The sequence below is a fragment of the Sorex fumeus genome, unplaced genomic scaffold (assembly GCF_029834395.1).
Source record: "Sorex fumeus unplaced genomic scaffold, SorFum_2.1 ptg000001l, whole genome shotgun sequence".
NCBI lineage: Eukaryota > Metazoa > Chordata > Mammalia > Eulipotyphla > Soricidae > Sorex > Sorex fumeus.
Window position 1 is genome coordinate 2442332 of NW_026606058.1, and position 14191 is coordinate 2456522.

At 58.6% G+C, this 14191-nt stretch overlaps 1 protein-coding gene across 1 annotated transcript; it reads left to right on the forward strand.

Annotated features, from left to right (window-relative positions):
* The first annotated feature begins 2656 nt into the window (after positions 1-2656).
* Positions 2657-12986, forward strand: PSMD4 (proteasome 26S subunit ubiquitin receptor, non-ATPase 4). The gene is made up of 10 exons (XM_056109990.1): positions 2657-2756; positions 6717-6857; positions 9062-9176; positions 10524-10610; positions 10703-10771; positions 10862-11077; positions 11286-11403; positions 11489-11620; positions 11695-11762; positions 12721-12986. The coding sequence occupies exons 1-10, from the start codon at positions 2731-2733 to the stop codon at positions 12898-12900; spliced, it is 1152 nt and encodes a 383-aa protein (XP_055965965.1). The 5' UTR covers positions 2657-2730; the 3' UTR covers positions 12901-12986.
* The last annotated feature ends 1205 nt before the right edge of the window (positions 12987-14191 follow it).

Sequence of the window (14191 nt, forward strand, 5' to 3'; positions counted from 1 at the left end):
TGGGGCCCATCCCCCTCAACCTAATACATATGGGTTCCACAACCAGAAATTTTGATTCAGTTTGAAGTTGGGTCTGAGTGTAGATGTTTGTAAAATGTGCCAGATGATGACTGGGACGTGCTCCTTCAAGTAACGTGGTCAAACCAGTTTGCAGAAGAGGCTATTGAACTGCATCAGTCTCAGCTTCATGCCCCTTAGAAGTTGTCCCCACACTATAGCTGTGCTTGACCTGAGTGCTGGGAGCATGTGCTCAAGGAAGCATCTTGGGCTTCCTTGGATATGAGGAGAAATGTGAACCCTTCTGTCTTCTCTGTCCTCTTTGCATCAGTGGCCAAGAAGAAAAACAGCTTTGGGGCTATGGCAGATGGTAGAGCACATGCCTTGTTTGTGGGAAGCCCTCGGCTCCATCTCCAGCTCATCATGCCCCATGGGTGCCCACTGTCGTTCCAGCAACAATTCTCTTGGGACTCTCCAGCATCACAGAAAAGGTGTGACCTTCAGTCATCGCAGGGACAAGAGAGTGAAACGGGAAGGGCTTTCTGCCACTCTTGTCATTTCCTTCAGCTGAACAGTAGGTTCGCCGCTGGGACCCCTTGGGGGGGAGCAGGTTGAGCTTTCCTCCCCGCCCCGACCAGGGCTCCAGCAGCCGAAGACCTCCAGGACCAGCCACCACCATGCTGAGACCACTCTCCGCACACATGAAGGTACTGGCAGAGGGACAAAGTCACGCGGGTCCCGGGGCCGAGATCTCCAAGCCTACTCGGATTTGGGCTGAGCATCCTCCACCCAGATCCTCCAAATTCCAGTAGGCGGGGGTCACACCCACCAACTGGCACCCTGGCGCCCCGTAATCCCATCAACGGCCAAGACTCAGAGACTATAAAATCCAGCTCCCGGATTTGCGGCCCTGCGACATCTTATTATCTCACTCCTACTTTGGACAAACTGGCAGGCTACCGAATGTAGCCTGCCCACAGGGCAGAGTCTGGCAAACTCCCCGTGGCGTCCCCAATATGCCAAATGCCAGTAACAATGATGGGTCTCATTCTCCTAAAGAGCCTTGAATATAATCTCAGGGCTAGGACGAAGGAGACGTTACTAGGGCCTGCTTGAGGCAATCGGCGAATAACAGGCCGATTTGTGATTTGTGATTTGTGATCCGACTTTTGAGAGCCCCTTGCCCATGGGTCACGCCTACAACTCCCAGGATGCAACGCGGAGGGCGGCGGCGAAAGGAGCTAGGCCTACAACAATTCCCAGAATGCAACGCGGAGGCCAGAGGCGGACCTGACCGGGCCTACAACTCCCAGGATGCATCGCGGAGGGCGGTGGTGAAGGGAGCTTGGCCTACTACAACTCCCAGGATGCAACGCGGAGGGCGGCGGGCGAAGGGAGCTTGGCCTACCACGACTCCCAGGATGCAACGCGGAGGGCGGCGGCGAAGGGAGCTTGGCCTATTACAACTCCCAGGATGCAACGCGGAGGGCAGTGGCGAGGGGAGCTTGGCCTACCACGACTCCCAGGATGCAACGCGGAGGGCGGTGGCGAAGGGAGCTCGGCCTACAACTCCCAGGATGCAACGCGGAGGGCGGTGGCGAAGGGAGCTTGGCCTACGACTCCCAGGAGGCAGCGCGGAGGCCAATGGCGGACGCGGCCGGGCCTACAACTCCCAGGATGCAACGCGGAGGGCGGCGGCGAAGGGAGCTTGGCCTACAACTCCCAGGATGCAACGCGGAGGGCGGCGGCGAGGGGAGCTTGGCCTACTACGACTCCCAGGAGGCAGCGCGGAGGCCAATGGCGGACGCGGCCGGGCCTACAACTCCCAGGATGCAACGCGGAGGGCGGCGGGCGAAGGGAGCTCGGCCTACGACTCCCAGGATGCAACGCGGAGGGCGGCGGCGAGGGGAGCTTGGCCTACTACGACTCCCAGGAGGCAGCGCGGAGGCCAATGGCGGACGCGGCCGGGCCTACAACTCCCAGGATGCAACGCGGAGGGCGGTGGCGAGGGGAGCTTGGCCTACCACGACTCCCAGGATGCAACGCGGAGGGCGGCGGCGAAGGGAACTTGGCTTACCACGACTCCCAGGATGCAACGCGGAGGGTGGTGGCGAAGGGAGCTTGGCCTATTACAACTCCCAGGATGCAACGCGGAGGGCGGCGGCGAAGGGAGCTCGGCCTACAACTCCCAGGATGCAACGCGGAGGGCGGTGGCGAAGGGAGCTTGGCCTACAACTCCCAGGATGCAACGCGGAGGGCGGCGGCGAGGGGAGCTTGGCCTACTACGACTCCCAGGAGGCAGCGCGGAGGCCAATGGCGGACGCGGCCGGGCCTACAACTCCCAGGATGCAACGCGGAGGGCGGCGGCGAAGGGAGCTTGGCCTACCACGACTCCCAGGAGGCAGCGCGGAGGCCAATGGCGGACGCGGCCGGGCCTACAACTCCCAGGATGCAACGCGGAGGGCGGTGGCGAAGGGAGCTCGGCCTACAACTCCCAGGATGCAACGCGGAGGGCGGCGGCGAGGGGAGCTTGGCCTACCACGACTCCCAGGAGGCAGCGCGGAGGCCAATGGCGGACGCGGCCGGGCCTACAACTCCCAGGATGCAGAGCGGCGGCCGGAGCCGGAAGCCGACGCGCTGCCGAGCCGTGATTGGCGGGGCCCGCGGAGGCCGCTGGGAGGCTGCTGGCGGCTGGCGGTGCGCGAGAGCCGAGGGAGGGAGGCAGGCGGCAAGATGGTGTTGGAGAGCACCATGGTCTGGTGAGGAGCACTCCGGGGCCCGCGGGTGCGGCCTGGGCCGGGCGCGTGTGGCCTGGCGGGCGCCGGGCCTGGGGGGCGGCGGGCGGCGGCGGGCGAGCGCGGCGGGCGGCGGCCGCGGCGACTCCCTGAGTCATCCCGGGCCGAGGCCAGGCCCGGTGGCCCGTCTCGCGCCGGGGTTGCCCGGGCCGCGCGCGCCGAGCGGCTGCCTCAGTTTACCCCGGGACGCCGGGCCCCGCGGGTCAGGGGCGCCCTGGCCCGCGCGCGCCGGCCCGGAGTCGTGAGCCGGGCCGCGGGCATCGTCCGGCGCTGCCGCACTGGCCTTTCCCGCGCCGGCCACCGCCTGATCCCCGGGCCCCCCGTGGCCCCCCGAGTACCTCCAGGGGCGAGTGATCCCTGAGCACCACCAGGGGTGGCCCCCGAGCCCCAAACCATCAAAGAGACGATGGAATATCTCCCAAGTGCAGCATAAAGTCACTTTTCTTTTTTTTTTTTTTTTTGCATTTTGGGTCACCCCCAGCAATGCACAGGGGTCACTCCTGGCTCATGCACTCAGGACTCACTCCTGGCGGTGCTCAGGGGACCATATGGGATGCTGGGGTTCGAACCCGGGTCGGCCGCTTGCAAGGCAAACACCCTACCCCTGTACTATAGTTCCAGTCCTCTATCATTAAATTTTATTTTATTTTATTTTTTTGCATTTTGGGTCACACCTGGCGATGCACAGGGGTTACTCCTGGCTCATGCACTCAGGACTCACTCCTGGTGGTGCTCAGCGGACCCTATGGGATGCTGGGGATCGAACCCGTGTCAGCTGCTTGCAAGGCAAACGCCCTACCCCTGTACTATAGTTCCAGTCCTGTGTCATTAAATTTTATTTTATTTATTTATTTTTTGCATTTTGGGTCACCCCCAGCAATGCACAGGGGTCACTCCTGGCTCATGCACTCAGGACTCACTCCTGGCGGTGCTCAGGGGACCCTATGGAATGCTGGGGATCGAACCCGGGTCAGCCGCTTGCAAGGCAAACGCCCTACCCGCTGTGCTATCGCTCCAGCCCTCAGAATGAGTTTTATTTCTTTTCTTTTCTTTTTGGGTCCCACCCGGCGATGCACAGGGGTTACTCCTGACTCGTGCACTCAGGAATTACTCCTGGCGGTGCTCAGGGGACCCTATGGGATGCTGGGAATCAAACCCGGGTCGGCCGCGTGCAAGGCAAACGCCCTACCCGCTGTGCTATGGCTCCAGCCCCATAAAGTCACTCTCTGAGACTCAGATTTAGCGGGGAGTCTTGCATTTTTGGGGGATCGGGTGGCCCACCGAACTGTGCTCGGGGCTGACTCCCGGCTGTGTTCAGAGATGGCTCCGAGTGGGATGCCAGGGTTCCAGCCCGTAGGCTGTGTGCCGTGTGCAAGCACCCTGCTTGCTCTCAATAGGGTTCTGGTCCCCTGTGTTCTCTTGACTTAACCAGGAGTGTGTGTTAATTCTTGAGAACGTTAATCTCGCTCTCTCCTTCCTCCGCCAGGCTTTACCGTGCAAGGGATATGACAAAGCAAATCTTAGTCCCCTTTCATTTTTTTTTTTTTTAAGATAGTAAAACGTCAGGAGGTGGATTCATTATATGGTGCTGAGACAGGGTGCTTACCTTGTATGCGGCCCTCCCGGCTTCCATCCCCAGCACCGCCAGAGGGTTCTCCAAGCACTGTTAGGGTTGATCCCTGAGCACAGAGGCAGGAGTAACCCCTGAGTAAGCCGGGTGTGACCCAAGGAGCAAAAAAACTGTCCAATCTGTTTATCGTGGTTGGGGGCGGGGGGAGGCAGGGCTGTCTCGGCGCTGTGCTCCTGGCAGTGTGCGGGGGACCGTAGTAAGGAGTCAGTTCCGGATGAACAGACATTGCTTTCTCTCTGTCCTCACCCAGACTTGCTCATCCTATGGCACCCCTGGGTAAAGTGTGTGTAAGGCTGCTCTGGAGAACCTAGAGGCCGTAGTTGCCGGAACTTGGGTCCTTAAAGAATCGGAGGCGTCTTGAAAGGACTTAGATGGAACTTGGTGCCAGCCCGTTACACTACGGTGACATGAAGCAGCTCAGGTGTAAATGACCAAGGCATCTTGGGTCTGGAAGAGCTAGTTCCTTTTTTTTTTTTTTTTTTTGGCTTTTTGGGTCCTGCCTGGGAACGCTCAGGGGTTACTCCTGGCTCTGCACTCAGGAATTACTCTTGATGGTCATTGGTGGAGCATACGGGATGCCAGGGATCAAACCCAGCCAAGTGCATGACCTACCCACTGTACTGCCACTCTGGCCCCAAGGTCATTTCTTTTGAAAGGTGAATGGGGCCAAGAAAAGCACTGTGGCCATTCAAGATGAACTCTATCTTCTGCCTCTAAGTAGAGGACTAAAGACAGAGTTTGGGGGCGGGTTGAAGGCAGAGCTATATGAAAAATGAATTTTTTTTTTTTTTGTGAGGCTCAGGAGACCATATATCGTGCTGGGTCTGCTTCTTGCAAGGGAAACATCCTGCCTGCTGTGCTATTGCTCTGGTCCCTGAAGTAATGGCATGTAAGAATCTTGATCCAGGGGCTGGCGCAACAGTCCAGAGGTTTAGATGCTCGCCTTGTCGCAGCCGAGCCTGGTTTGATTCCCATCACCACGTGTGGTCCCCTGAGCACAGAGCCAGGAATGATCCCTGAGCGCCAGTATGGCCCCCAAACAAGCGAACCAGAAGAAAGAGCTAGAGGCCAGATAGTATTAAGAGTCCAGGTGCTTTCCTTTAGGAGGCCTGTTCCTATTCCATCCCCAACGCAGCGTAGAGTTTCCTGGTCACTGCCAGGAGTGGGCCTCTGTACCCCCAAAAGGACATTGACTTGCTTGATCTTTCAGGGGAACACATGCTGGTGACCTAGGAGAAGAGTTGGGCCTTGGCCTGTCGGCTTTCTGTAGGTCCTCACGCACCCTTTGTGTAAGCTCTTTGCTGGAGTCTTTTGTTTATTTACTCGCTGGCCACACCCAGTGATGCTCAGGGGTTGTTACTCCTGGCTCTGCGCCTAGGAATCCTCTTGACAGTGCTCAGGGGACCAGATGGGATGCCAGGGGTTGTACCCAGGTGGGCTGCGTGCAAGTCGCTTTACAGTGGCTTCGGCCCCTATAGGAGCTTTTTGAAATTTAATTTGTAGTCTTTTTTTTTTTTTTTTGAGGGGCCTACACCCAGTGGGTGTTTAGGAACTCCTTCTCTGTGCTTGGGGGCCACTCCTGAGGGGCGGGGGCTCCGTGTGGTACTGGGGCTTGAACCTGCCTCCCGTGTGCAAAGCCTGCCCTGACCTGCTGGACTCAGTGCACCTGGAGGAGCTCATTAAACATTTTACACAGCAGACTCTGCTTTTGTTGGTTTGGGTTTGGGTTTTGGGTCATACCCAGCAGTGCTCAGGGCTTACTCCTGGCCCCGCACCCAGGGATCACTCCCGGTGGTGCTGGGGTTAGAACCTGGGTTGGCAGCGTGCAAGGCGAACGCCCTCCCCTGGTCCTTCTCAGTCTTTGAGCTGCATGAGGCCCCGAGCTCCTCCTGGGTTTGCTGTTTGGATGCTCTGCGGTTCTTGGAGCTGGGGTGCCAGTTCCCTGCAGTGAGAGTCAGCCAAGTCGGGAGAACCAGCCCTTGCCCTTGAGAGCTGATTCTCACTTGGCCAAGCTCTTCAAGTCAGCCCTTGGCACGAGGGTTTGTAGGAAAATAAATAAATAATCAACATTTTAAAAAATGGGGCCGGGGAGCTGGGAGCAGAAGGAAGACGCGTCCTCCGTGACGGACGTCCGGGTCTCGGTGCCCAGTGCCACTCGGGGTCCTGAGCTCCGCCAGTGAGCCCGCGTCCCCGAGGGCGGGTCCCTTGAGTTAGTGCCAGCGCTGCCTGCGAGGAGGGTGTTGGCTTCAGGTGGTCCAACGTGTCTTCTCTCACCCTCTGCTCACCACCGACAGTGTCGACAACAGTGAATACATGCGGAATGGGGACTTTCTACCCACCCGGCTGCAGGCCCAGCAGGATGCCGTCAACATCGTCTGTCACTCCAAGACCCGCAGCAACCCCGAGAACAACGTGGGCCTCATCACACTGGCCAAGTATGTGGGGGGAGCTTGTGGTTCCCCCGTGTGGCCGCCAGTGGCCAGGGGAACCCCCTCGCAGGATCCCATAGCCTCCCTGGGCACCCTTGCCGCCAGTTGGCCCAATGCAAGGGCAGCGTTAATGTAGATTTGAATATTGCTGTTATTCTTGTGGCTATGCTCAGAAATTACTCCTGCCTCCGCTCAGGGATCCTTCCTGGCAGGGCTCAGGTGCCTGTCCACATGGAGTGCTGGGGTTAGAACCCGGGTTGGCTGTGTGTAAGACAACCCTGTCCTGTCTCTCTGACCCCGACTATAGCCCTTAAGTGGTAATCGCTTCCAGTGCACAGTACAGTGCCAAGGGGGCTGGAAGCCACGTGCGCATGGGGCCCCTGTCCCTCATAGTCAGCTGTGCGTGCGGGAGTGTGTCGTACGCTGGGAATGGAGAGGCCGGGACAGAGAGCGGAGCTCGGCGTCTCACCGGGACGGAGGGCTAACGTAAGGGGCAGGAGCGTTGGTTCAGCTGGGAAGGGCACTTGTCTTGCATGCTGTCAACTTGTGTTCAATCCCTGGTACCCATGTGGTCTCCTGCGCCCAGAACCAGGTGCGACCCCCCCCCCCCCGCTGCCCCCCAAAAGAGTAAGATAAAGAGAGGAATCAGCGCATTGAGAGAAAGAAGACAAGTATTCTGTAAAATTTCTCATTTCCTGTGCTTGTCAGCTACTAACCACTAGATTGTTTTTTTTCTAGCTTTGAAGCATAATTGAGTATAAATGTGAGATTGGGAGAAAGAAAGGGGGCGACATAATGATTTGATCTCGGTAATGCATCATAAGTCAACAGTGCGTGGCACCAGGGACATGCTGCGGGAGGTAGCCTGCTTGCCCTGGCACAGAGCCAACCCAGGTTCAATCCCTGGCACCCCGTGTGCTTCCCCTGAGCACAGAGCCAGGAGTAACCTCTGAGCATCACTGGGTGCGGCCCAGAAACCAACAAGTAAAATCTTAAATGATCTGTCCAACATGCCTAGCTGTACTACATAAGGTAGAATTTCCCTCCCTTCTACTAAGAGCGTAAGGGCAACTCTGCATGACAGATGCCCAGTTCAAGACAGCGAAGGGTCGGCCACGCTACTCATGGTGGTGAGCGTTTGCCTCACGTGTGTGAGGACCCAGGAGGTGGGCCAGTGGGCCGAGTGCGTGCATTGCATCAGGAAGCCCCAGGTTTGGTCCCTGACACGAGATTCCCTGGACCCAAAATAGAAAAAAAGACAAATGGAGGCCTGTGTGTTAGGGCACATGTCTTGTGTTGAACCCCAGAAATCTTTTTTTTTTTTTTTGGCTTTTTGGGTCCCACCTGGCGATACTCAGGGGTTACTCCTGGTTCTGCACTCAGGAATTACCCCTGGTGGTGCTCAGGGGACCATATGGGATGCTGGGAATCGAACCCGGGTCGGCTGCGTGCAAGGCAAATGCCCTACCCGCTATACCACCACCCTGGCAACCCAGAATTTGTGTAATTTTTATTTATTTAATTTTTTTGCTTTTTTTTTGGGTCACACCCGGCGATGCACAGGGGTTATTCCTGGCTCTGCACTCAGGAATTACTCCTGGCGATGCTCAGGGAACCATATGGGATGCTGGGAATCGAACCCGGGTCGGCCACGTGCAAGGCAGACACCCTACCCGCTGTGCTGTGTTGCTCCAGCCCCAACCCAGAATTTTAAAAAAAAGGTTCTGGAGAGATGGTACTGTGGGTAGGGTACCATCTCTTGCATGTGGCCATCTTGGGTACAATCCCTTGCGCCCCCATGTGGCCCTGAGCCCCAGGAGTTCGCTCTGAGCATTGCTGAAGTTCCTACCAGCATCTCTGTTTCGTGGCGGGCGGGTGGGGTGGGGTGACGGGGCCCGCTCAGCCACTCCCGGCGGCACAAACCCGGGCAGCACTTGTGAAGCCAAGGCCTCAGCTGCTGCTTTCCCTCGGGCCTGCTGAGATCTTTGCAGAAATGAAGAGTGGGGCGCTCCAGCCCGGAGACTGAAGCTCTGCTGTGTCTGCGTGCTGGAGACTGGGTTTGCGCCCTGGAGGGGCCACGTAGTTCCCTGAGTGCCGCCTGGAGCAATCTCCCCCACCTCCCCCCCAAAGAAAAGTCCCTTGGGTGAAATCCAGTTGGAGCTGGTTGCAGTGGCCTGTGGCCCGCAGTGACAGCCTTGTCCTCCCTGCAGCGACTGCGAGGTGCTCACGACACTCACCCCTGACACTGGCCGCATCCTTTCCAAGCTGCATGCCGTCCAGCCCAAGGGCAAGATCACCTTCTGCACGGGCATCCGCGTGGCCCACGTGAGTCCCTGGGCTGCCCCACGCCCCACTCCTGCCCAGGAGAGGTGGCGGAGAGTCTCACCCCTGGCTGAGAGACCACCCGCTTCCAGTCCACAGCTAGGCGGGGGGCGGGGGGGCCGAGGAATCCTGCTGCATTCCCTTGGAAACCTAACGTGGCTGCTTGTTCTGACCTCGTGGTTTTGGACAAGTTGCATCAACTTTCTTTCTGGGCTGCATTTTTCTTGGTGCGGGAGGTGGGGAGCTCTCTAGTCAACAAAGTTTATTAAGTACCTACTGTGTCTTCATTTTTTTTTTTTTTTTCACCATGCCAAATCTTGAGCTACATGGGTGAAAAAAATAGTTACACTCACTGGTCTTAACGGAGTTTTTTCACTGCTATCTCATTTAGGATTGTTCTGAGACAGATCAGATAGTGCAGATACACGGGCTTAGCATGGCCTCTGAAGATGATGAAACTGCTATGAGACATCCCTTCTGTATTAGCTTGTGACTGTCTTTAACAACGTTACTGGAGTAGGGCTGAGACTAGGTCAAAGGACTGGAGTGCTTGTCTCGTGTGGGTGAGGCCCCAAGTTTGAGCCCTGGCACCATGTCCAGTAGTCCTGGCGACCCCCTAAGCGGCACTGCATCGCCAGATCTAAACACGGAACTGTCTGACCCACACAGTCTGGCCAAGTATTACTAAAAGTGGCTGCTTGGACAGCTGCCACCCCCCCCCATACACACTCCACCCAGCCCCCATTATACTGGAATATGGAATTTCTTTTGCAAAACTAGAAGAAAATCCCTGATACTTTTTATGTTCTCTTTTGCCTGCGGATCAGATGAAAGCTACTTCCTCTATTCACTCCGTTATGGCCATTTACTTATTTTGCCATACCCAGCAGTGGGGCTGGAGCGATAGCACAGCGGGTAAGGCATTTGCCTTGCATGTAGCCAACCTGGCTGACTCGAGTTCGATTCCTCTGCCCCTCTCGGAGAGCCCGGCAAGCTACTGGGAGTATCTCGCCCGCACGGCAGAGCCTGGCAAGCTCCCCTGACATACTCGCTTGGCCAAACACAGTAACAACAAGTCTCACAATTTGTTGTTACTGGTGCCGACGAGAGCAAATCAATGAACAACGGGAGGACAGTGCTACCCAGCAGTGCTAAGGGTTCCTCGCTCTGCACTCGGGGATCATTCCTGGCAGGTCTTGGGAACCTGGGGTTCCGAGATCAAATCTGCGTGCAAAACTAGCACGTTTCCCGCTGTGCTCTCACTTCTGTCCGTGGTACGACCTCTTAACGGGTGTTGTGATGTCATGGCGCGTCTTTTTGCCTGCCCTGCCCCCTGCCGCCCCTCTGCAGCTGGCCCTGAAGCACCGCCAGGGCAAGAACCACAAGATGCGGATCATCGCCTTCGTGGGAAGCCCCGTGGAGGACACCGAGAAGGATGTGAGCGCTCCGGGCGGGGGCTCTGGAGACGTGGGGTCCGCTGAGGGAGGGGGGTCTTCGCCCTCATGTGGGGGTCTCGTTCCTTCCTCCAGCTGGTGAAACTGGCCAAGCGTCTCAAAAAGGAGAAAGTCAACGTCGACATTATCAATTTTGGGGAGGAGGTGAGTGGGGGCCGGCGGGGGGCGTGAGGCCGGCGGGGGGCGCACACTGTGGGGCCGGGGCCGGAGGAGAGTGTCCTGTGTCCTTCCCAGGAGGTGAACACGGAGAAGCTGACGGCCTTCGTGAACACGCTGAACGGCAAAGACGGGACGGGCTCGCACCTGGTGACGGTGCCCCCGGGGCCCAGCCTGGCTGATGCCCTCATCAGCTCCCCGATCCTGGCTGGGGAGGGCGGCGCCATGCTGGGTCTCGGTGCCAGCGACTTCGAATTCGGAGTGGACCCCAGTGCCGACCCGGAGCTGGCCCTGGTGAGCCAACCGCCTCAGTTGGCGCCCATGGGTGCCCCTGTCCGGCTTATGTCCCCGCCGCTCACAGCTTTTCCAGGGCTGGCCGTCTGTCCCCATTCCTCTGCCCAGCCTCCCGAGTCTCCAAAGGACCCGTAGTTCCGGGTGTGCCCGAGACCCGGGTCCTGCCCTCACGGTGGCCAGACCTTGAGCACACCCTGCCCGTTGCCAGGCCCTGCGTGTCTCCATGGAGGAGCAGCGGCAGCGGCAGGAGGAGGAGGCCCGGCGGGCGGCAGCGGCCTCGGCCGCGGAGGCCGGGATTCCCACGCCAGGGGCTGAGGGCGAGAGAGGTGAGTCTGAGGTCCAGGGTGCCCCCGGGGGGCATGAGTGGGGCATATCGGGGGCACCTGCTCCAGCCAGCGCTCTGGCCCTCAGACTCGGACGACGCCCTGCTGAAGATGACCATCGGTCAGCAGGAGTTTGGCCGCGCCGGCCTCCCCGACCTGAGCAGCATGACGGAGGAGGAGCAGATCGCCTACGCCATGCAGATGTCGCTGCAGGGTGCAGGTGAGCCTGGCCGGCGCTGGGCCTGCGGGGGGCAGTGCGGCTCAGGAACTGAAGCTGGTACCTCTTCCCCGCAGAGTTCGGCCAGGCCGAGTCAGCTGACATGGACGCCAGTTCAGCCATGGACACATCTGAGCCGGCCAAGGTGAGGGCCAGTACCAGGCTCCTGCCACAGCAGGGTTATTTTTTGTGTATTTTTTGGGCGGCCCCGCCCAGCTGTGCTTGGAGCTCATTTCCGGCTCTGTGCTTAGGGGTCACTCGGGTCGGGCTCAGGGACCATATTGGTTGCTGGGGATCCAGTGCACAGGTCATTCATGAGCAAGGCCCTAACCACTGTATGATCTCTCTGGCCCTGAGCATCGGTTTTATTTATTTATTTATTTATTTTTGCTTTTTGGGTCGCACCCAGCTATGCACAGGGGTCACTCCTGGCTGTGCTCGGGGGGCCCTGTGGGATGCTGGGAATCGAACCCTGGTCGGCCACGTGCAAGGCAAGCGCTCCCATCTGGGACCGTTACCCTCCCAGGGAGTCACAGGGGAACTCATCAAACAGCAGAAGAACCGTTGATACACATTTGTAGCGGGGGGGCTAAAGGCTGTCCCATACCCAGCCTGCACAGGGCTGACGCCTGGGGCCTCTGGCGCTGTGTTCAGACGTCACTCCCGGTGGGCTCAGGGGACCCTGTGCAGTGCCAGGGATTGAACGTGGGTTGGCCGTTTGCAAGGTACATGCTTTCCCCGCTGTGTAGTCACTCAGACCCCAGCAGGAATCCACATGTTCAGTCCGAGAAGTGGGGCTGGGGGCACACTCGGAACACTGCTTGGCCGGGGTTTGATCCCCGACACCGGTACCACTGGGGTGACCCTCAGTCTCTGAGCTGGGCCCCTAGCGGGGATGACCCACAAGCACACGCCAGCGGCTGGAGCAGCATCCTGGGTCTTCATCTGTGCAGGTTGCCCTTGTGCTGTGCTCAGAGCCCGCGGATCTGTCTCCCGGGGGGCGTGGGGGCGATTGCGGGGCCACCCCTGGGTAGCCAGAGCCCGGGCAGGGGAGGGGCTCTGCGCGGCAGGGCTGCCTGCCAGGCTGACAGGGCCCTTTCCAGGAGGAGGAGGACTATGATGTGATGCAGGACCCCGAGTTCCTGCAGAGCGTCCTGGAGAACCTGCCTGGTGTGGACCCCAACAACGAGGCCATCCGGAACGCCATGGGCTCCCTGGCCTCCCAGGCGTCCCAGGCTACTAAGGATGGCAAGAAGGACAAGAAGGAGGAGGACAAGAAATGAGACTGGGCGGACAGGGACGCAACACTGCTGGAGGGCTGCGGGGACCGCGGGCGGGGAACTAGAAATGAGACCTGTGACCTCAGCCACCCAATAAAGCATGGGAGCTTTGCTGTCCCTTTCTTGTTTTCTCCAGGGCCCTTGAGCGTGAGAGGGAGGAGAGGGGGTCCAGCACATAGGGACCCCCTGCAGCTGGTCAGGTCTTCTCCACATCCCTGTGGTGGGCATCCTCTTGGGGCCCCTGTCCCACGCAGAGCAGCGCCCTTGAGTGCCCCTCGGGTCAGGAGGCCACCTCTAGGGCTGCATGCGAGGGGAAAGGAATCGGAGAGAGGGTTGCATGCCCTGCAGGGCCAGCTGGTCTGGCCCCCAGGGCCAGCGGGCACAGGCCGGGCACACGGGCACCTCAGCACCAGATCCTGAGGATGCGAAGTAGACGGAAGAATCACTTGGTTCCCTTTGTGTGTTACGTTTTATTCGTGTGTTTGGGGGCCACATCTGGCTGTGCTCAGGGAGCCACAGAGGAACTCATCGAACAGCAGAAGGACCGTTGATACACATTTATAGGGGGTGGGCTAAAGGCTGGCTCCAGGCTCTGCGTGCTCAGGAATCAGCCCCTGGCAGTGCTTGGGACCCGGCCTCGCATATTCCATTTTAAGCTGCGACATAAAAGCCTGGCAACAATGGTGAAGTGTAACAACCACACATGCTTGAAAACACTTGTTTCAGCGAGACTAACGCCTTCTCCACAGTCTCCTGGACTGCAGAGAACCCCTCTTCCAGACCACTCTTGTGTTTTTTGGTTCGAGGCCACACCTCGCGGTTCTCCCAGGGCCTCCTGGCTCTGCTTAGGGGCCAGTCCTGGTGGTGTGGCAGCGGCCTCACATGCATCTCCCCCTTCCCCGTAGTATCTGTTGTTCTAACCCCTTCCAAGTTACCTTTTGCCATCAACTTCGGAACAGGATATACTTGGTTTTGCTGGGTTTTGTCTTTCGGTCGTTTGGGCTATACCCATCCATGCTAAGGGCTTACTCCTCACTGTTCAGGGATCACTTCTGGTAGACTCAGAACCGTATGGGGTATTGGGATCAAACCCAGGTTGGTTGCCTGTGAGGCAAGCACCATACCTGCTTTACTATCTCTCTGCCCCCTGGCTTTGAGCTCTATTAAAATAGTTTTGAGAGGCTGGAGTGATGGTCCAGTGGGCAGGCGCTTGTCTTGCACACAACTGACCTGGGTTCGATTCCCAGCATCCCATATGGTTCCCTGACCACCACCAGGAGTGGATCTGAGTGCA